The sequence below is a fragment of the Gordionus sp. m RMFG-2023 genome, chromosome 5 (assembly GCF_954871325.1).
Source record: "Gordionus sp. m RMFG-2023 chromosome 5, tfGorSpeb1-WG-v2, whole genome shotgun sequence".
NCBI lineage: Eukaryota > Metazoa > Nematomorpha > Gordioida > Chordodea > Parachordodidae > Gordionus > Gordionus sp. m RMFG-2023.
This window is the reverse complement of record NC_088779.1, coordinates 23,922,367-23,945,744: the sequence shown is the minus strand read 5'-3', so window position 1 is coordinate 23,945,744 and position 23,378 is coordinate 23,922,367. Positions and strand designations below refer to the sequence as shown.

At 27.1% G+C, this 23,378-nt stretch overlaps 2 protein-coding genes across 3 annotated transcripts; both read right to left on the bottom strand.

Moving 5' to 3' along the window:
* Positions 1–3,596: 3,596 nt before the first annotated feature.
* On the bottom strand, positions 3,597–10,352 carry LOC135930455 (glycylpeptide N-tetradecanoyltransferase-like). Of its 2 annotated transcripts, XM_065467252.1 has the most exons (3): positions 10,296–10,352; positions 4,325–5,614; positions 3,598–4,113 (listed from the first exon to the last, which is right to left on the bottom strand). In XM_065467252.1, exons 2-3 carry the CDS (start codon positions 5,592–5,594, stop codon positions 3,785–3,787), a joined length of 1,599 nt encoding a protein of 532 aa, XP_065323324.1. In that variant the 5' UTR covers positions 5,595–5,614; positions 10,296–10,352; the 3' UTR covers positions 3,598–3,784. The 2 variants fall into 2 exon arrangements, with proteins under 2 accessions (XP_065323325.1, XP_065323324.1); XM_065467253.1 differs by lacking the exon at positions 10,296–10,352 and having other exon boundaries at positions 3,597–4,113.
* A 6,572-nt stretch (positions 10,353–16,924) lies between these two features.
* LOC135930273 (cation channel sperm-associated protein 1-like) lies at positions 16,925–20,113 on the bottom strand. Its single transcript, XM_065467052.1, has 2 exons — positions 19,204–20,113; positions 16,925–17,178 (listed from the first exon to the last, which is right to left on the bottom strand). The coding sequence occupies exons 1-2, from the start codon at positions 20,111–20,113 to the stop codon at positions 16,925–16,927; spliced, it is 1,164 nt and encodes a 387-aa protein (XP_065323124.1).
* Positions 20,114–23,378: the final 3,265 nt, after the last annotated feature.

The following is a 23,378-nucleotide window of genomic DNA, read 5'->3' as shown; positions in this document are numbered from 1 at the left end:
AATAAAGGCAGTTTTTCACAATTAACAAATATTAACATTTTATGGTCAAAATTATAACAAAAATTTTATTACTAAAAATTACACTATAATACCATTTGCACGGCACGGCCCAGCCCGGATTTTTTTTTTAAAAATATTTTCGGCCATTTTTAATTTTTATAGATCATCATGGCCATTAAAAATCTTCGGTATTTAAAAATACTGCTCAGCATTAGGGCCTAAAGGTTTCTGATAAATTTATTCAATTAAATCTTTTCTTCTTTTTTTTAATACTTCATTTATTTTTATCATTTTTGAATAAATTTATATGAAAAATGTAAAGAATTCCCTTTTTTGAGATAAAAAACATATAAAAATTTTTAAATGCTATTTCCTTTTTTTAGGTAGGTTACTTTTTAATTGTCGTTTTTAAAAATCATAATAAATAATATTCTAATATAATTAATTTAATTTTTTAAAGAATGAAGAATTTTTAAAAACTCCAATGATAAAATATAATATTATGAATTCGAGATTTTATTTAGGGATTTGATTGACATTAGTTAGAGTTACAATCATTTAGCAAGATGCCAAGTGCCAACCTTTCGGAAAATATATAAATTATTCTTTTTTATTTTTTAGAATAGAATAAAATAAATATCATTCTGAACACTTATTTTTTTAAAATTAAAATGGCCTAAAAAACTAACAATTTTTACGTAAAATTATTTTAAAAAAAATCTTATTTATTTTGCACGTAATTTTATCCTAGCGCCAAATTGTACACTCAGCTAACCTAACACTTGGGGAATTGAATAATTTTGTAACGACCGGCATCTTCAAAAAAGAAATAAGTATCGGCAGATACCGGGATTCTCAGATCAAGTGACAAAACTCAAGGGAATTTCCTGAAAGTTTTAACCTATGTACAGAATATTCAGACTCTCTGGAATTGTGTAGCAAAGGGAGCTAGCTTAGCTAGCATCGGGACAAAAGGTTAATTTTGAGTTTGTTAATTCTGTTGACCTCCAGCTGAATAATAAAGTCGATTTCAAAATTTGTGCTAAAAAATATTTTGACAGGAAAAATCTTAATTACCATTTGATTTTTTCACTTTCAAACCCTGTTAGTGTAGCACTATGGGACTTTTACTTTAGGTGAAATAAAGATGGTAGGAGGGGACTTGGCCATTCGGGATTATAGCCGAGACTATGGATTTGGAAAAAAATGACGTTCATTCTGTTTCACGTAATGATTTTGAAGCATGCTAGATCATAGAGACCCAGCTTATTAACTAATGTACCACAGCTATTGCATTGTGAGCTGAAACTATAACGCGGCCTAAACATTGACCAATTCCGACTGGTCTAGGTATAGCACCATAGGAATGGGCATAGAGGCAGATAAAAAAAATAGGATAATGTGCAAAGATTGATATTCAGTGATCCACGAGGAATCAATCATTCAACCGAATGGTTATAGTCCTGAAGGCCCGACCACAGATAGTGAAATGGTATTATTTTAAACATCCGGGGCCGGACAAGGCTTATAAATAAATACAAAAGAAGGTTTAAATATAAATTTAAAAAACCATTTTAAACAATTTAAAAAATATAAGACAATATTATTAAAAATCTTGATATTTTAAAAATCCAGTTCGGACTGTAAAATAATTAGAATTTTAATAGACAGGGCCAAATATTTTTTTTACCAGCTGTTTATTTTTCGAAAATATTTTGATTTTATTAAAAAAAGTGGGATTTTCAGGATATATTCTATAAATAGAAACTTCACATTTTTCCGAATTTAAATAGATGAAACAACTTAAAGTTTCCATTAGCCATTTTTTTATTTAGAGGTATCGTGGCAAAAATTTTGAATAGGAGACAAATTCCCTTCCCCGGCAAGCAGGCCACTGATTCAAAGGATGTAATATTCGTTTAAAATGAATAGAATACATTATATTGAATTCGATTTTATTATATCTAATATTTATTGGTATTCACAATTTTTTTAATTTTCGTTTTTAGAATAAAAAAAATGTATTCATTTGGTTAATTAGTTTCAAATATAAAAAATCTTCAACTCTTTCATTTCATTAGATAGTTTCTAGTAAAAATTTTATCGTAATCGTTTCATTTATCAGTCTTTTAAGGTAAAAAAATTTTTTAAACAATTTTTTATATTATTTTAGTGGGGAAGCTAGCAAAGTGGCAGGGGCAGAACTGCCGACAGACCCTTACCCTATTAGGATCTTGAACTAAAGAATTATATCAAAGTTTCTGACAGAAAAATGTAAGGAATGGTATAATACGATAAGATGAATGTAATATATAAGTAAATTCATCATAAAAATAAAATTGTGCATTCAATAAAAATTTTTTAAAGAATTTACTGCCTTATCTAGGGACGCGCGAATAAACTTTGCGGACATGGAGTGTCGTTGCTAAGCTAATCATTCTCAGATGGTGAATGCGTTGTGCTAATTGGGGAAAAATCTTTTAATTGATGATTTTTCAGATATTCAAAAAAAATTTCCTCAAATAAGCGAAGTGGCTCAATACATCTTATAGTCGAAAATTATAATAAAATGGAAAGGAGGGAGGGGAGATTTTTTTTGAAAATTTTAAGAATTTTAGGATTTATTTATTATTAAATTTGTTTGATAAATAATTAAGATAGGAAGGTTATAGATAATTTTTAAACCTAAATAAAATCTGTTATTCCTTTATTTCGTTTTAACACCTTCGGAAAAATTCAAATTTTTTGTTTTGCCATATAATTACAATCAATTATAGGCATTATTCAATTTTTTGCCTGAATCTTAAGCTGGCAACCAGAAACCCAAACCAAGCCCTAACCCAACCATTAGCCGTTATTATTTACAGAACCTAAACCAAATCCGAAAAGTTAACAATTTTTACCCGAACCTAAATCTTTGAAGAGATATGTGTATTGGCTTGAACCTTTTGACGTCATAACATTATATTTAACTATTATTAATAATAATTTTTGATTAATAATTATCAGTAACAAGTTTTGGAAATTTTTGTATACTAATATTTGAAGGTGCCAGCTGCCCGCCAATTTAGCGTATAGAAGTGTTTATAACCAAAGAGTCTTATTTTCTCTTAACAGAAGAATTTAGAAAATATTTCTGATTACATGAGGCTCTATATTATTTTGATACGGAAAAATTTTTTTTTTAATAATGTGCTTTATCAAACATAATTCTAATAAGTTTGTATGCTGAAATTTTCGAACAAGCTTCAAACCGAACCGATTTAACCCAACAAACCGTTATTTTTATCTGAACCCAAACCTGAATCTATATTGGTTACCGGATACTTGCTAACAACTCATTAATATTTTAATAAAAAATGAATGATAGTGATGACATTAATACTTACATTAATTTATTCACTGACATTTAGACGAAATGTAAAAGGCGCGTGAAGGAAAATACCATTAGCTAAAGCTGACTTCAATATAGGTTAATTTTAATATATAGTGATTGAATTGATAGTCAAATAAAATACGATGAGAATTTTTTAATTTTTTTTTATTGATTCATAAAACAAAATACAATTTTAAAAAATTCATAAGATAATTTATTTTAATACTATTTTATATTTAAAAAGAAGAGCGTATATTATATTGTATTTAAGGTGATTTCTATTACAAAACATCATCGGCGATTCGTTAGATAGCAATCATTACTGGAAATAAATATCACAGTTTCACGAGGGCATTAAGCAAATTTGCGATTTTATAAATATAATACAGTTTTTATGTGTTTTTTTATTTATTGCAGGACTAATCCTATCTCTTCCGGTTTCATGAAACGACATCGCCAATTGAATAGGTAGTATTGCAAGTGACCATCTCCTATGCCAAACTTGAGGGGCTCCAAGAATTGCTTGTTCTCCATGAGGTCTAAAGCATTGAAAACGTCGTAGCTCTGGCTTTTAGCCACGATTAAAGCCTCCTCCATCAACTTGACCAAGGGGGTTTGAGTGCTCACGTTATAAAAGGAGTAAGCAGCATTAAGGGTCTTGTGGACGGGATGGTTGACTATCGTGGAAGGCAAGGAATAAAAACTGAACATGTCTGTAATTTCTACATTGCCAACAACTAATATTGTATTTTTTTTTAAATAATAAATAACATTTTGTTTGTTATCGATATCGAAAATGATTTTAATTCTGTTTTCTGCCCATAAATTTATATAAAATGGGATAAAAAATTAATTAGGCAGCATTTTTTAAATAGGAAAATAAAAATGCTGAATTTGAAACTTTCTTTCTTCCTTTCTTTCTTTCTAAGGCAAAACACATAAGATAACCTCGACTCTTATCAACGATATAAGTTTCGACTACGCCGGGCCGGGGTAAAAACCAGTGTCGGAACTCATCCTCGGTAAATATCGGGTATATACTGAATTTGCTTGCCAAGTACTCATTTAGAAGTTTAGCCGAAGCCGTTACGTCTGTCTCGCACATTTGCCTCAAGCCCGGAGTATTTGTAGTAGCGCGAGGCAGTTTATAAAGCTTTCGGGCCCGAGCCAGAGTCATGTTTCGAGTCAGGTGGGAGAAGCGGACCTCAACTAGTTTGACTGGGTCTATGGACCGATGCCAATACCGGGCCACACCACAAGGACGTGGTAATACTACCCCAGCTGTGTAGACGGCGTACCAAATGCCACAAGCATTGACGCGTCGTGTTATCTCGCTTATCAAGACCGGAGCAACACGCTTTGACCTCAAACGCTTGTGAACGCATAGAAAATTGATCTCGACGCAATCGATCTCCCGTGCCTGGACGGAGAGTCGGGCTGGTACTGCTGAAATGAAGCCCACTAGTTTACCAGATGATGTGGTGCGTATTCCCAAATGCCAATCGGGCCTCCAACCTGGGGGCTTTAGGGCCCAAATCAAGAAGGCAGGTGAATAAGCAAAGCGAAACATGTTATCCTCGTCTTCTACATAGTTTTCGCTTAGCAATTCGTACAGCTCTCGCAATTGGTCTTCGATGGTAACGTCGATTCGATTCCATTCAAACCCGGGGGGTAGGGGATATGGGATTGCCCTCAATTCGGATAAGCTAAGAATTTTTGCACCTTTTTCGAAGCCTTTCTTTTCGGCACCCTCTTCTAGGTCATCATCTTTGTAAACAATTATTGGTCCATTTATTTGCTCGTTTAAATTATCAAAATAGTCATCCGCGGTAAATTTAGGCACAGGTTGGGTGGCCCAAAAGGCGTAATTCTTTTTGACACTTTCGAGCGTAGATTTCGGAATGTCAGCGAGATGCGGATTGTTGTGGAGAGACGACGGTGAAGCTTCATGGTGACAACAAGGATCTACACATTTTTGAAGCGTGAGTGGGCTGACATCTTGGGTTTCAATATCGCTACTAGGTTTAGGAGTTTGAGTGGAGAGCTTTTGAAGCATGCTATTGAGTTGAGCAAGGCTGTGATTAAGATCATTTTCAGAGACTTGAAGGCCATTTTGTAATTTTTGATGTTTCTTACCACTCGATTTTTTGGGTTGGGGATTAGGCTTGATTCTTGGAGCATCATTTTTTGAAAGTTTATCGTCAATTTCGGGTTTCATGTTTCAAAAAATCTGTGGATCTAATTTAATAATAATAAAATTATATTAAATTCAATATATTTTTGTTTCTAATTAATTTTTTGACTTATTTTACAAATATTATTTAATTTATCTAATAAAAAGTTCTAAAAATAGAAATTTGATAAAATAATAATTGAGACCATTTGGGATATCCCTATCACAAAATGTTTTAAAAATAAAATATTTAAATATCACTTGCTTGAGCTATACATAACTAGAGGTCTGCAAAGTCTGGCTTTCTAAGAATTTTTGCACTAGTTGTCAAGCCCGGCCCGAAATTTTTTTTTGCCAAGCCCGGCTCGTTAGAGTTCTTTATTTCCGGCCATAGCATTTTTAATATCCATAAATCTTTTTCCAATGTAAATTAAAGCTCTTATATCTTTCCTCTAAGGCTATCTATATCTACAACAACTGTTTTATAAATATTGTGCCTGTATCTATATCGTGGTGTAGATGTATCATAAACAAATTGTTAAATTTTTTTGTGAATTTACTATTTATTTTTAGATATTTAGTATTTTAGTTAGACAGATATCAAAATACAAAGAAATATGCCTATTGAAATTTATTTTCAAATGGTATTAATCAAAATATTAAAACAAGATTTCAATGCCCAAACTGGCCTAAATTACCCGGCGTTATTTTTTTTGCCCAGCCTGATATATTTTTTATTAAAATGCCAGCCCGGCCCATGGTCTTTAGGACAGATTGGGTTTTGCAATCTCTCATACACACATCTGCTATCATTTCATATTGTGGAAATCAATTAATAAAACAAAAATTTAAAAACACATCGTTCTGGACTTAATAGATCCTTCCGAAAATTGTATCCAGATACTTAGGCATGTACAATCCAGATTTTATAAAATAACGCCGGTTTCACATTTTGTATCTTTTACCAATCTTTGCTTGCAAAAATTTTGTATGTGGTTATATTTTGACCTAAACGATTTTAAATATGATTATATAAAGTTAAGTTTCACGATTCCTCTATTTTTGTATCACTAATTTCGAAGTTATGGGTGGAAATTTATAGAAAAATTATTATAATTAAAAAATAACGCCATTTTTGAATTTCGTGCTGTTGTCAGTTTAAATGGCAATAAATAATATTGGAGTGAAAGTAAGATTATCTGCTTTTGACATCTACAACAGGTGAAGGTTAGACTATTAATTATTCACTGCATAGTAGAAGTTGGATGGCATCTCATTTATTCATGTATTGATAAGCAGGGCCGCTAGTATTAACAAATTTTTAACATTTGTGGTTATTCAAAATTTTTTAAAGCATATTGTGATATTATATGGCTTAGCTGAGATATCTTTATAATCATTATAATAATACTGTTATTAATGCATCCATGAAAAAATATTGATATTTTTATAATTATTAAACTTTCATATGTATAAATTATCTAAGGGCTATAACTTAATAAAATAAGACATTTTTTATTATATTTATTAATAAAAAACCTTTCTATAAATTTAAAAATAATTCATATTTTTAGAATTTTAAAGAGATTTTTAAGAGCTGAGATAAGCGAATATTTTGTAAAAAGCTTTGAAAAAAATTATACACCGATTTTTATTATCCCTTTTAAAGGTCTAGATTATGGGGTTTTGGCCCGCCCGCTCACTAAAAATTTTTTTTAGAACGAGCAGGTGCGCGGATTAAAAAAATTTTTAAACTATGGGCGGGTGGGTGGGTTACGAAATTTCAACAATGGGAGGTGGGTTAAAAAAAATTTAAATCATTTAAGTAAATATTAATAAAAAAATGTTTTTGGGATATTAAAAATTCATATGTCCGTTTTTGGCATCATAAAAACTTTTTTCTTAAAATATATAAACTTTTTTGTATTTAAAACTACTTGTGGAAAAGATAAGAAAGAGATTTGCCAAAGCTGTCAAGATTAGTAAGAAAAATATTGGCAATTCCTGCAACTATTGCTTTTAATGAACGAGGATTTAGCATTGCTGGAAGGTTTTTAGAACAAAAAAGAACGTGTTTGAATCCAGAAAATGTCAAATGGTAATTTCCTAAATTATAAAACTTTTGTAGGGATATATGCTGAAATTTTTTTATCAGATGCTTAAAATATTGAAAGAATGGCCATAATTATATTTAATAATAGCGGGCTTGGGCTAAAAAAATTTTATAAATAATGTGCGGGCTGGCAAAAAATTTTAGACTAATGGGCGGGCGGGTAAGGAATTTTAGACTAATGGGCGGATCTATGAGTATATTTTTTTGAAAACTCTGGGCGGGTGGGTTTAATATTTTAAAACATTGGGTGGGCGGGCTTATGGTCCAAAAACCCGTCAAATGTAGACCTCTAATTCTATTATCTTATATTATAAAAGATGACAAAAAAATTAATTTAAATATTGGCATCGGTGCCGTTTGAAATAAATCAGAGACCTGCAGGGCCTGTTAATTTTTTAAATATACCTGGGCTGGACCTGAAATTTTTTTAAATATGGGCCAGCCTGGGCCTGAAAATTATTTTTGAAAATATTTTTTTTAAAAAATCCAGACTGGGTCGTGCAAATGGTACCTCTGCAGGTCTCTGAAATAAATATTGGATTGGATCTAAACCGATGCAGCCCTAATAAATATCTAATTAATTATTTTTTTAATATAAAAAAAATTTCGAGTTATGGGGGGGTTCAACTCCAAAGCCTTCTCTTGTCTACACCACTGTCTAGATCCATATAAAAAACTACATGAATCATCATAAAGTATTACACATAGAAAGAAAAAAAATCGTGAAAACTGAAAAAACATTAAGGCTGCATTCAAAGTGGAGACGGATCCGTTTTTTACATCCATTCTGTCAAAAGTCAATCTCATTAGAAATGATATATATGTTTATAGTGTGCCTGTTCCGATATCTTCCATCTTAAAAACGGATCTGGCAAATTTTGAAGTCAAAATATTTTGACTTTTTGATCTGGAAAATTTTATAGAGCCTTTATAACGTTACTTATAATTTTTTAAAAATGAAAATCAATATATATCATTTTTAATGAGATTGAATTTTGATGGAATGGATGTCAAAACGGATCCATCTCCACTTTGAATGCAGCCTAACTCAAAAAACCCTAGAGTTTTCAAGCAATAAAGAGAAAACAATATCTTGAATTATAAATCTATTAACTTTTGTTGTTAAAGGAATGCATATTATCTCTTGTTGAACAAAAAGAATTTGTAAAAAATGATGTATGTTTCACTTATTCTTATCTTCTACTTGTCAATTTATCAGAAATATCATATTGTAATGGATTAACATTACCAATTAAAAAATTTTCTTGAAGATCTTTGCAAAAAAAATTGATGACAGCTTCAAATATGAAACTGATAATTAAAGACAGTTGTTGAAATCCCAAACATATATGCACACTATAGGTTGATCTACTAAGACTTGAAGTTTTCTTGCAATGACTTGTCACTTAATAATGAAATGACATGTTATTTAATTTATAAATTCAAGATATATATTTTAATAAGCTCTTAAAAGATAGTTTACAAAGACAATCTTGGGCCCTTGTTATAAGAAAATTTTGGGAACCACAAATATGATAAAATAGAAGTTAGTTGATGAGATCTTGATTTTGAAATTGATAAAAACCTTTTATATCAGTTATCTTTTTATAAAAATAAGATAAACATATCTTGTATTTTTTTTTGCTATTTTAAGTACAAAATTTTAATTTTTACAAGTGCCCAACCCTGGTCACTTACAACCAAACTTTAATTAAGCTTTATTTTTAGATATATTCTGAGAGATTTGTAAATAAATTTAAAGATTTACAATAAATATTTTACAATCCAATAAAAGTCAGTAAAATGTTCAAAAAAGATATGTAAAACCAAAATTATTTAAACCATGCCAAGGGCCTGCATAGGTAGCATTTAAATCATTCATGAGGGAGAAACCCCAAACCCCACCCCCTCCCCATGAAAATCACAAATATGGCTATGCTTTGGTCTAAATATCACAGATGATCCAAAAGAAGGCTTCTACCTAAGACTAAGAATATCAATTGAAATTTGTAGACCCAACTGTATATCTATACATGGCTCATTAAGCCCTGCCGACCAAACCTAAATATATTATTTTATTTTAATCTTTTCTTTTAATTATATATTTTCATATAGATAGATAGATATAGTATGTTGATTATAATTTTACTATTTGTTTTTATATAATTAATAATAAAATAAATGTTTTAATTTAAAAAAATAAATAAATATACTATATATAATTATTATTTGATATATAAGTTTAAACTACATATTTTTAAAACTATGCAAATTAGCTAGTTTTATAATAAAAATTAATGAATACAAATAAAAATTTAATTCCTATATATATCAAGATTTAATTTTAAATAAAGAATTAAGCTTTTTTTATCATTGGTTGGTTTTTCAATAATTAATTGATTACCAGAACCTAAGCTGCTTGATTTTTAAAAAAAGGTTAACCCAATAAATATTAGGCGTCTGCAATAAATTTGGATAAATCAAGTACTTTAACAACACTACCATCAATGTATATATATTAGGATAATTATTAAAAAAGATCATCACATATCATGCAAAAGAACCTATCAATGTATGTATGATTAGCATTATTTTTAAAAAAATTTATCACGGATTATGCAAAATCTAAATACTTGAAAATTCAAGGAATTTAACCGGATGACATAAAATGGAATGATTGACACCTAATCAATAAATTTGAACAATGTTTATAATTATAATTTTCAGTAAGAATTAAATCATTGATTCATTCATTCATAATATAGACTTTGGTTATATGAAAATATTAACTCAAAATTATAAGTGAAAATTGTAGCAATATAGAAATATATTGTAATAAACTATTTAAACATTATGAATTATTATATTCGTCAATTAGATATGGTAATAATAATTATTAAATATTTATTATTTTAATATAATATTGGGTGAGGTTAACTACCTAACACCCATATCAACAATGTGATATCCGGATTAATATATATTAATATATCCATACTTTTACTTGCGTGTGTTATATGGATGAATAAATATTGTGTTTGCAATTATTATTCTAATAACAATAATAATAAATATATAATATTTATCAATATATTATAGATTTGATAGATTCATTGATCAATCATTAAAAATATATTACTACAATAATTATTTTTATTAGCTTAACTTAAAAAAAATATTATAATAAAGCAGAGTTGTACAAAAGATCTTCTTTGAAGATTTTTGAGCGAGAAAATTTGAGCAAGATCTTTGAAGATCGTAAAATTTGAAGATCTTTTATTTATAAAAAAATTTGAGCAACGATCTTAAAAGATCTAGATCTTTTAAGATCATAAAATTTGAAGATCTTTTATTTTTTAAAAATTTTGTGTAACGATCTTTAAAGATCTTCACGATATTTATTTTTTTACCCCTTTATTAAAAGCCCAGATGTTTTTCAATTTTCATCAAGGCAGGAAAAGAGGTATAAAACATAAAAGAAATATTATATTAATAAAATTGAAAAACATCTGGGCTTTTAATAAAGGGGTAAAAAAATAAATATCATGAATATCTTTGAAGATCGTTACACAAAATTTTTAAAAAATAAAAGATTTTCAAATTTTACGATCTTCAAAGATATAGATCTTTTAAGATCGTTGCTCAAATTTTTTTATAAATAAAAGATCTTCAAATTTTAAGAGCAAATGTACAGCTCTGAATAAATAACGTTTTGTGAAGAAATTTTCAAAAAAAAGATAACGGATGATTTGTGCTTTTTTATGAGGAAGAATACTAATCATCAGAGGAATTAATAAAATAAACATAGAATGTATTGCCAACCAGGGGCGTTGCTACCCTTTTATATCTCAGGGGGGCTCAACTAAAAAAGATTTTATTTGGAAAATATTTATACCAATTTCGACAGACTTATTGAGATTTTCTTATGGTTCTTCAGAGTATTCTTTTGGCTGAATGAGACATAGTACTTGGTTTGGCTACAATTCTAGAAAATAAAATTGGCCTATACTTGTCCCTAATTTTTTTTTAATTACTTCAAACTGGTCAAATTTAAGTATTTAGGCAAAATTTTTGATTGAAATATTCATTACCAATTTTAACATTTTATTAAATCTTATTTGGTGACAATTTTCTTATTTAAAAAAAATGATATTCATGTTATATACTAAATTTTTAATATAGTTATTTTTAAATTGATGATTTAAAAAAGGGTTTCGATTTTTAAAAAATCGCCAAAATTATTGTTAAAATATGGGAAAATTTTTTATAAGCAACTAAAGTTTTCCGTAGTACTGGTCATACGTATAACAAGTTTATTTTTATTTTATTTAATTTATTTTTAAAATTCTCTTTTTTGAAAACTGAAAAGGTAATGCTTATATAGCATGTTACAAACAAAAAATTAATAAAAACAGAAACTTTCATAATAATAATAATCAATCTTAATTTAATAATTTATATAAAAAAATCAATTTAAGAATTTATTTTAAAAAAAATCAATATTATAATCTATATTATAATTTTCCGATGTCCTCATTACATCGTCGTGACGTCATGTCATCAGTACGTATATATTTATTTATTTTTTATTTGTTGATTTTATTTATTTATTTTATAGAAACAGTTGATCCTATAACTTAAATTTTCTTTGCAGCTGTAGGAGGGCATATTAAAATCAAAAAGTAATTCATTATTTACTATTGTTGATTTTATTTATTTAATTTATACAAACAGATGATCCTATAACTTAAATTTTCTGTGTAACTGTAGGAGTTTTAATATATTATACTTTTTAAAATTTGCAAACTCTAAACAATTATTCTGAATTTCATATTTTGTCATTTATTATATTTTGCACACAAAATAAACAAACATATAAATAATTAAAACAATACAAGACATATCTAAAAATAATATTTTTTAATACAAAGTCTATTTATTACAGTATAAAATATTTTCGATGATGATATAAAAGAAATTTGCATCTAAAGAATTACAAGTGATAAAAAAGCTTAATTAATTCATACATATGCCTTAATTGATAATGGTTTTTAAAAACCACATAAGGCTATATAATTATTAGCAACCATTGACAAAAGGTCATGAAACTAATATAACTCTCAATTACCATTTTAGACAATGTTTTATAAAATGGATTAATAAGAAAAAATTTATTAGCTTTACAATCAGCAATTCTTGAAGAAGAAAATATAAAAGACCACTCCAAATCATAAAACTATATGGTGGTTAGAACTTCCTCTTAGATGACAGTTAGATAAGTAATCGATAAAATTATTGTGAGATATTAAATTTCTAAAAGATCATCTTCCATTTTTAATGACATATAAACGACTACACAGTTGATCATTATTGCTTATCTAAAATATGCAATCATATGCTGTCAGCAGCTGTAGTAATAATCTTAAATTATATAGCCACACAAATAATAGATGCTGTGATAAAACAAAAACACTAAAATTTTTAGAAGAAATTATGCAAATATATTATTGAAGCATTGAGTTATTTACACGGTAAGGATGCCATTTAGAAATGAAACATTTTGTAACTATAAAGTAAGAACCAGAGTGATATCATGAAAGCAATTAAGATTTTAATATAATTGTCGCATCATCTCTAGTTGGTATATTATAACTTAAAATAATAGTAGTTTGTAATAATATCAAAAATATATTCGTATTAAAAATTCAACTTAAAACTGTTTTTTAAAGAAGAAAAAGGTAGCTTTCCTAAAAACACGTAAAACAAATAGAAGGAAATATAGATATCTAATTATTACATCCCTTGCTAAATAAAAAAAAGAAGATGTTTAATTATTAATATTTTAAATAAATTGATGGCATTAAATAATTGAATGCAAATTGTTACTTATATTTATTATCAAAAACATTTATTAGTAAAATTTTAAAACTATTAACTGTAGTATATTATATAACTGTCATATACGTCAATAAAAGTGGCATTTTTAGTGATGCCCTTGCTTTTAATTTCAATAATTTTATTTAAAGTGTTTTTAAAATATTATAATATTTGGCTTTATTATACCCTTTATCAAATCAAACGTATTATTGTATTTAACTTTTTTACAACCTTTAGAAAACATACACGTTTTAAATTTATTTTTATAATTTTTATATTTTGTTTTTTATTTCCTTGTCAGCACGGTCAGAAACGATTGCCAGATCATGAATAAATTGGAAATTCAATATATTATTATTTCTATCAAGATCATCGGGATGAACCTGAAGACTTCTTTTTAATCCTGGCATTTCCATGCTAACCATAAATTGATCACGTAAACGCTCAGTAATTGACAACGTTTGCCAATTGTTCTAATTTTATCCACATATTCAGTTAGAGTATCCGTTGTTCTTCGAAATCTAACAAACTCAAATTTAGACTCAAAAGTCGTCGAAGTTGGTTTAAATATTTTAAAGCATGGCTTGATCTCCTTAAAAGAACGCTTCAATCGAATCTGAATAACATCTACGATATACTAATTTGATATTTTTATTAACAAAATATGTTTAAAAAAATTTTCTTAAATTGAGATTCAGCCGGACTTACATCTTTTAAACAAAAACTGACTTTCCTAATATAAATAACTCTATATTGAATTCTCTTTATCGAATTTATCAAATTTAACAGAGCTAAATAAACCACTATTTAAGGTTAAAATATCCATATAAATATTATCTTTTTTACCTGTTCGTCGGCAAAAGAAATTATAGTAAACTAACGTAATAGCCAGAAAATATCCTAACTAAAGGACTATGCTATTTACAACTCTTCAATTAATTGCGTTTTTTTAAATTTGCAAAAATTTATATTTATCGAAAAATGTATTGCAGTAAGTGTGGCCACTTTACCCTTTACCCTTTACCCTATAAATATTTGATGATTTTGTAAGATATTACACACATCGCCTATGCCATTTACGTATTGGTCTTATTATGCACGTTATCAGTAACATATTCTGTAATTATACAGAATAAAGTTATCTATCTCAATAATATAAAAAAAAATACAATATTTTTTTAAATTTATATTTAGAAATCAAAAAAAGAAATTATACCATTTTGATCGAATTTATTCATTCTTATATATATTAAGATAAGAGCTTAAACCTTTGAAATCATATTTTCATTTGAATTATTTACAATGCGGTTTAATTATATATGAACATTTTTTTTTTTTAAATTAAATATTATTTAGCAATCTCAATTGGCTATATAAAACTGCCAGAAGAAATGCGTGCATCCCGCGGTAATTTCCCAGGATATTTTTTTTTAATACAAAAAAAACTGTCAATTTTATAAATGAATCTTATTTATAATAATTTATTAATTTACCTTATTTTTTTTTATAGTATACAATTACACTATCTAGTGTTGTTACATGGATCGTATTGAGTCGATTTTTAAAAACGGCTAAAGCCAGTTGCCTAAGCCTCGAGATTTCGATAATATATGTTTAGACCTTTGTCCCTTCTATGAACAAAACCTTCAGGCTTGCGTAATATCTTCCTGTACAATTTTTTTTTTTAAATAACACGTCCAAAGTTATAGAATTTTTCAAATAATTAATATATTATATGTCCAAACTCGATTTCGTAAATTTCAATAATAAATTCGTTTCTTTTAAAATAAAATTTCGACTTTTATATATATAATTTCATTAAATTAAACATTGATATAATGTGTGTGTCATATTTGGATATGGAATACATCAAGATTAGAAGCCTTTTTATTTTTAAATTATTTACTGAGGACCTTAACTTTAAATCAGATTAGATAAGGAAATGTATTCCAACATATATAGAGCATCTATACACTCTTATATAATTTTGGCGCCTATAACTTTTGAGGTATTATAAATTTATATCAATTTTTTTAATTATTTGTATAAATTTTTAAATAAAATACACAAAAGTTTATTGCGAAAATTGCCTAAAATTGATAAGGTTAGTTATTTAACACATGCTGTAATACATTTCTGTTCAGATCAGATTTTTACAAATTTTAAAATCTTGAGAGATTTCGGAATCACCATGGATTCAATATCCTAATAAGACATATAATAGAAAATTAATTAAAATTTTTATAATACACAAAAATTTAGTCCTATTTTATAAATGAATATTATCTTTACTGTTATTTAATTTACCTCTTAATCTTACATGAAAATATTTGTTATATGATAAATCCGTTGTTTACTTTGTTTCTGCTATATGGATAGGTGGAAAGTTTTCAAAATAATGAATATTATAAGTATACATACAATATTCTACAATATTATGAATCATAAAAAAAAAACCTTACAATATATATGTGATAAGTTAGCAAGGAATAATTATTTCTGTAATAACGTCGGGGTATTCTGAATAACCCTGGGGTAATTGGAAATAAAACCTGGGTAATCGAATCTTGATTAACCATGTTTTTTTGCAAAATCTGCCAAAACATTTTCATACCTGAACTTGAAGATTTTTTTGATATTTTTAATTATAATATCTTTTCTCCCCTAAGATATCATTTTATTTAAAAGATTAATATAACTATCAATATTAAATTATAGGAAAAAAAAGAAAGTGAGCATTAAAATTTGAAAATAAAAAACTAAATTAAATGTGATAATTTGTTCTTAACTTTAATTTTCATTACCAATACCAACTACAATTTATTTCTTTAAAAATAATTTTTTTTAAGGGAATTTATATCTTAACTCAAAGATAACTTTGCTAGAAAGCTTTGTATTATTATAATAAGCTATAAAATAAATAAATCTTTATCAATTAATTTTTACCTTATATTCCTACATTTCTTAAAATTATTATATATTTAGCCTATTTATATATAAAATCACACGATATATTTTTTGGTCTTAGGGAAAAATTGCACCCTTAAAGCCTTTTAAATATATATTTAAGGACTGGTTGATCTGGGACAGCTTAGTGAACATTTTAAAAACTTTTCTATGAAAAGATCGGCAGAAATATAGTATATAATAGCCTCCCGATTATGATTAAAAGGTAGCATGAAAGAAATACAGTAATTAGAAGAAATAGATGTTGAAATAAAAAATAAATATACAATGCGACTACTTAAAAAATACTTGTGATCAATATTTATTAGGCATATTTTTTTTTTACAATTGAAAAAAAATCTTTTATAATATTCGGTTTATGATTTCGCAAATATGATTTTTGAATCAACTTGTGAGTAATGAGATAGGTAGGGCTTTTTTAAGCTTTTTTTGATTTATTATTCAATTTGAAACTGGATGATTCCACCAATTTATTGATCGTGTCCAATTGATTCATCAGCAAATAATAATTATAATCAAGAGATTTGATGGCGTTGATATACAGTTCCAGATTTAGTCGCTCTCTGGAAGTCATAAGAAATTTAGCAAAGTATGCGTCAGATATGTTGTTGGAGGTAGATATAGCATGATCTAAATCGTCATTTGCTCCATTCGTCTCTTCAATCTTTTTAACTTTTTTTTAATAAAAATAGAAGAGCAAATTTTTTTATATTATGATTGGACAATATTTTTTTAAAAGAAAAACCAAAAATATTAACTAAACTTATCAACAGAAATACAATGATCATTATATTTGTAATAGAGGACGGCATATTCAATCCGAAGACTGAAAGTTCGCCTCGCGTTCCGGACTGAGAAAAAATTTTCGGGTAGGGAGGTATTATTTTTTATTATTATTATTAAGTAACCACAATTGTCCCTTTTAACAATGGAATGAGTATTTTTTATTAGTTTATCATTTACAATAAAATAATCAATTAGTCGTTTAAGATTATAAAACAAAATATGATATGCAATTTTTGTGTGAATGTTTAATTTGTTAAAATTGTTTAATTAAAAAGAAAATTTAAAAAATATATATAATACGATTCGTTAATTGTGTTCCCAAAAAAAATATTATATTTCAAAAATTCTATTTTAATTTATTGTCTAATATTAAAAAAAAATTCTAATCGCTTACAAAGTTTTTTAATTTTGTAGCCTAGGCTTTTAATTTTTTTTTTAAGGAATTGGCAGGAAATGATCAATTGATGATGTTACAAAGGGGTTTAAAAAAATTGTTTAAATTTTTTATATTTATTGATTTTTTAAAAAAATTCTTTAGACCACATATAATTTATTTTTTATTATAAATAATTGAATTTTAAATGTAAATCAATTATTTATTTAATAATCAATTTGTCACCCGAGTTAGAGGAATAAGAAATTAACATCTTATCAATTTAAAAAACCATTTATTTTTAAACTGAGTTAAGTAAAACCGAAGATATAAATTTTTTTTGAAGAAGATAATGATTTTAGAACAGAATGGGATGTAGATTCCAGTTCCACTTATTTTTTTTATTATTAAGATATGTTCGTCAGATATTTTTTAGCAGAGAATCTGTATTACTACCAACATCCACATCCTCTACATATCATTTAACAATTTTATAAAAAGACCCTATTATCAACTCTCTCACATACATAGTTTCAAAATAGATTGATATCATTTAGTAATGAAAATAAATATTTGCATCTCTGTGTTAAATTTAGCCCTCTTGAAATAAACTGAGATAATATAGACTAGGCAAACATTTAACCTCTTATGTTGAAGAAAAACATTTTGTTAGACTTGAAAATTCTATGAAATGAACACCACAAGAATTGGGGAAAGGGGGGGGGGTATAATGAAGAAAAAAAATTTCTAGGAGTTATTCAAGAATATTTTAAGTTCCAGAAATTTAGGACTTGTTACTAATATCTCGAAAAAAGAACTTTGTAAAAAAAATATAAATTTCTTAAACATTCACAATTTGATATATACATTATATAGATTAAATGCAAAAAAATATTATTAAGAATAATTGCGGGTATATAAAACTTACAAAATATTTATGGGGAAAAAATATAATAAAGAAGTATATTTTAAATTTTGAATATGAAATTCAATCTTCTTTGGGGCTAAGCTACTTTAATGATTTCATCAGCGCTTGGTGTTGGTATCAGCTCCCAAGTTCAATGAGCAACACAGTGCACACATATAGTTGTTAGACATTTACTTTTTATAAAAGCCTGAAGCCTACTAAATTGCCCATTCATTGCATGGGTTTCATTCATATCTTTGTCAAGGTGGCTAGGATTCTGATTTTTATTCAATGTATATTTTACTTTATCTTTGTTATGAAAAATTTCAAATAATTTTGTTGGAAATTTTAATAAGGCAGATGATAAGTGTGGCACCAAGGAAAATTTGGAATCGATATTAATTCATAAAATAAATTAGTTGCGCATTTATTTCTGCTATGAGTTTGATAAATAAATGTAAATTGAAATATAATAAGAGGTAGGAATGATTATAAAATATAAATTAATATAATCATGAAACGAAACAGTAATATTTTAAATAATATATTAGCCGGAAATTATTTTTGGTGGTCGGTTAAACTTACCTTGTATTATTGTAAATTATATTTATTATTAATTTTAAAAAATTACCTTCATTTTCGGATTCTTTAAGCAAACAATCTCTATTCCATTCAAATTTATTTTCCATATCCTCTATATAACTTTCCAGGATCTCTCCTTCTTTCACTGTCCTTTCTATTTCTTCTTTTTCCCTCTCTGCTTTGGCTAAAGTTATAGTATATTGAAAATTATCGGCCAAAACTGCTATAAAAAGATTGAATAACACAAAGTATTCTACAATTATACACGTTACCAAGAACAAAAAAATACCCCCAGATGAGTTATGAGACAGAGTAGCGTATTCTGCAAACCAATTATCCAGGGTCAGTATTTGAAATATGGTATAAGAAGCGGTAATCAAATCGTTAAAGTGTTCATTTTGATTTTTGAATAAGCTGACACCAATGACGGCGAACACGTAGACGAAAAGTATCATGAGAGAAAATATAGCCCCGAGCGATTTCATAGATCCCAAACATACAGAAGTTACGACTCTTAAAGTAGTTATGTACTTTAACAACCTTAGTACCCTTAAGGTTTTAACTATCCTTAGAGCATTCATGGCAACCATGGCTTTGGGTAAGTAAATACTTGGTATAAAATTTGCATATCTTACTATAGTAGAATAAATGTACTCTAAACAGTTGCTGCTCACAATTATCAAATCCAATGTATTCCAACGATCTTCAAAGAATTCCTTTTTCCAAACATACAACTTGGCGCTCATTTCAAAAATATAAAATGCCAAGAAAATGTTATTCATGATAGCGAGAGGCGAATCGCTTATAGCGTTGATTGTATCAAATGAATCTGATATTAGCTCTATCGTATTAATAATTATGGTAAAAAATATTATTTTGGAAAATAGAGGAGAAGCCACTATTTGATGTATAGCCTCGGAAAATTTGATTTCCTTCAAATTTGATATTATATAAAACATTTTATCCGAATGAAAGTAAAGTAGCTTAATTTAAGTTTTGAATTAATTTAACAATCATTATTGTTCGTCAATATTTTTATTATATATTTAAAATTATAATTAATAAATAAATATTATTTAATCGTACAATAAATTTCAGCGGACTGGCCCTCCCTCTCTCTTCATATTGCCCTAAGTTCTTATCATATGAAATTAGAGTGGATTGAAAGAATAATTTATGTTATGAGAAATTATATTGTATTCATTCTGCTTCTTTTATGCCTGCCATTTAAAATGTGTGATGTGTATAAAATATTATTAGTAGTCCTTTTGGGAAAAATATCATAAGTTATTAAAAAATTTTAAGTGTTATGTTACCCATTTTGTCAATGTAAAAATGTATAAAAAGTGGCTTTGTGATAGTTAGTATTGTTAAAAAATGGAGTTCGAAGACTATATATTCTAGTTCTGAAAGTTGGCTCGATGCCGGCTTTAGAGTGGGCTCGATGCAGAGCATAGATATTTCTGCTCAGATTTATATTTAATCGGCCTGCTATTATTATTTACCGCACTAGGGAAATATTTGATTTTAACTACATTTCGGGGCTGAGCAAAATATTCTTAAATTTAAAATAATCTATGAGTATTGTAAGAATATGAGCATGCTATTATTATCTACCAAAAAGTAATTAAATATTTAAAATTTAAATATTTTATTTTGAAAATTAAAGGTTTTAAATTGAATTAGCCCTTCAGTATTCCTGTGAAAAAAATAATGTATATACTCTAGAGGGGTCTAAAAAACCTTAATTTCAAATATAAATATACAAAATAATATGGAGCCCAGAGGATCACCCTGAATATCTTCACTAGATGGTATAACATATGAGTAAAATATTAGATGGTGTTAAACAGTGACATTCATGTATTTTATCTTAACTTTAAAAAATTGTTTTTTTTTACATCCTTAAGCTATTTATGGCGTAACTTAAAATATTTCAAATGTAATAAGAATTGTTTCTTTCTTTTTGTTAAAAACAACTTTTATATTTTAAAAAATCAATTTGCTTATAAACTAATATTAAATTTTATAAATCAATTTACTTAAAAAACGAATGTTCAATTTTATATTTTAACTTTAAAAAGATCAATTTATTATAAACTACATTAAATTAAATTGTCAATATATATAGGAAACTATTTTAAGTTATGTGATAATTATATTTTTTAAATTTAAATATCAATAAATTGACCTAAAAATTATATTCTTGAAGTCTGCACCATTAGAAATTTTTAGAAATTTCATGGTGGCAGCGGTGTGTTTGATCAGTTCTTGAATAGTATTGTCATAATCTTCTTCGACTAAGTTTACAAATCTATCTAGTATATTTCTAAAGACTGCTATCCAGGTCCTACCCAAAAGTGGAACCTTGTCACTCTGGACAACATAATCATCTAATGTTTGGGTTTTGTCTTCGAACTTCGCCTTTACTTGGACAGTTCTTAACACCTTTATTGTTCTCCCATCATAACCAGTTAATTTTGTGTCTGATTTATTTAATATTTTGATACCAATCTCTTTTGCAACATACATCGGTAGGATACTATACCTTGATCCGGTATCAATCTGCATCAAAATAGGCATGTCGTTCAAATATACCGTGACCTTATAAGCATCGTTAGCTGTGTAATTATTATTGGCATCCATATTGTTTATGTCTAAATTGTATAAATTATATTCTTTTCTTTCTAGTTTGTCATTATCATCTTCTTTTATCTCTTCTATATTTACAGTGTTTACTTTATTTGTATATCGTGATTGATTATTGTCGTTGTTATGATATTTACAATTGCACATTTGATTTGTTCCTCGATTTCCAATATTATGATTATCGTTATATCTTTGAATACATCTTGAATAATGTCTGTTATATCTGTAATTATAATCATTATTAAATCTATTATTATTATAGTCATTTTTATTATAACTAGCTCTATTATCATATCTCGAAGAATTATTGTATAATCCTGGGTAATTTGCCCTAACGTTATTATAGTTACCCGCATTATAGTTCTGATGTCTAGGGTTGTAATTATTTCTCTGATAATTATTTCTTTGAAAGTTGTTGTTTCTCGTAGTCCATAGTTGTCTGTTATCGTTATTCGATCGTGGATTATGTCTATCGTCGTATCTGACCACCTGTTTGTTTTCTTCAACTTTCATGCCTCTTTGTCTTTCCAAATGCTTTACACTTGTTTCTTCTTCAGTCTTTTCACTTAAAGAAATGTTTTCAACTTTAGCTATTATATTTTCTTTTAATTCTGTCTCCTCAAAATCATTTAAACTAAAGACTTCTGCTAACGTAATATTCTCTTTCAACGTAATTTTCTGCCTGATACTTCTGCTATTTGATGAAATTTTTACCTTTTCAATGACTCTACTATCGCTTAACGAACATTCACTTTGTAAAATACATAATCTACTTACCCAATTGATGTAACTTTCACTTTTACCTTGTACAGCTGCATTGAATAATAACAATTTCGAACTTGTAGATTTCCTCGGGTGTAATAACCTAAATTTTTCAATCAATATCGATGAATTGATGAAATCGGTAGGTGAAAATATCGATTTGAGCTTGATGTATTCTTCGTCTGGTAGTCTTCTTGTGAAGGATCCTGCTTTTTCGATATCAGAGATCTGAGCATCGTTGAATATGTCTTCGAAACGACTTAGAAAAACATCGCCATTACCTGTGTATGTTGGAAATTCAATATTAATATTAACGTTATTATTTGAGGTCTGTTTCATAATTTATAATTTACAATATCCTTGAATTTTTCTATTTTATAGTATTGGATTTTATAAAAATTTTAAGAAGTTAATTTATATTTAATATTTTAGAAAATTTTAATTTAGGATAAGCTGCCACCATGAAATTTCTAAAGATTTCTAATGGTGCAGACTTCAAGAATATAATTTTTAAGTCAATTTATTGATATTTAAATTTAAAAAATATAATTATCACATAACTCAAAATAGTTTCCTATATATATTGACAATTTAATTTAAATGTCGTTTATAATAAATTGATCTTTTTAAAGTTAAAATATAAAATTGAACATTCGTTTTTTAAGTAAATTGATTTATAAAATATAAAATTTAATATTAGTTTATAAGCAAATTGATTTTTTTAAATATAAAAGTTGTTTTTAACAAAAAGAAAGAAACAATTCTTATTACATTTGAAATATTTTAAGTTACGCCATAAATAGCTTAAGGGTG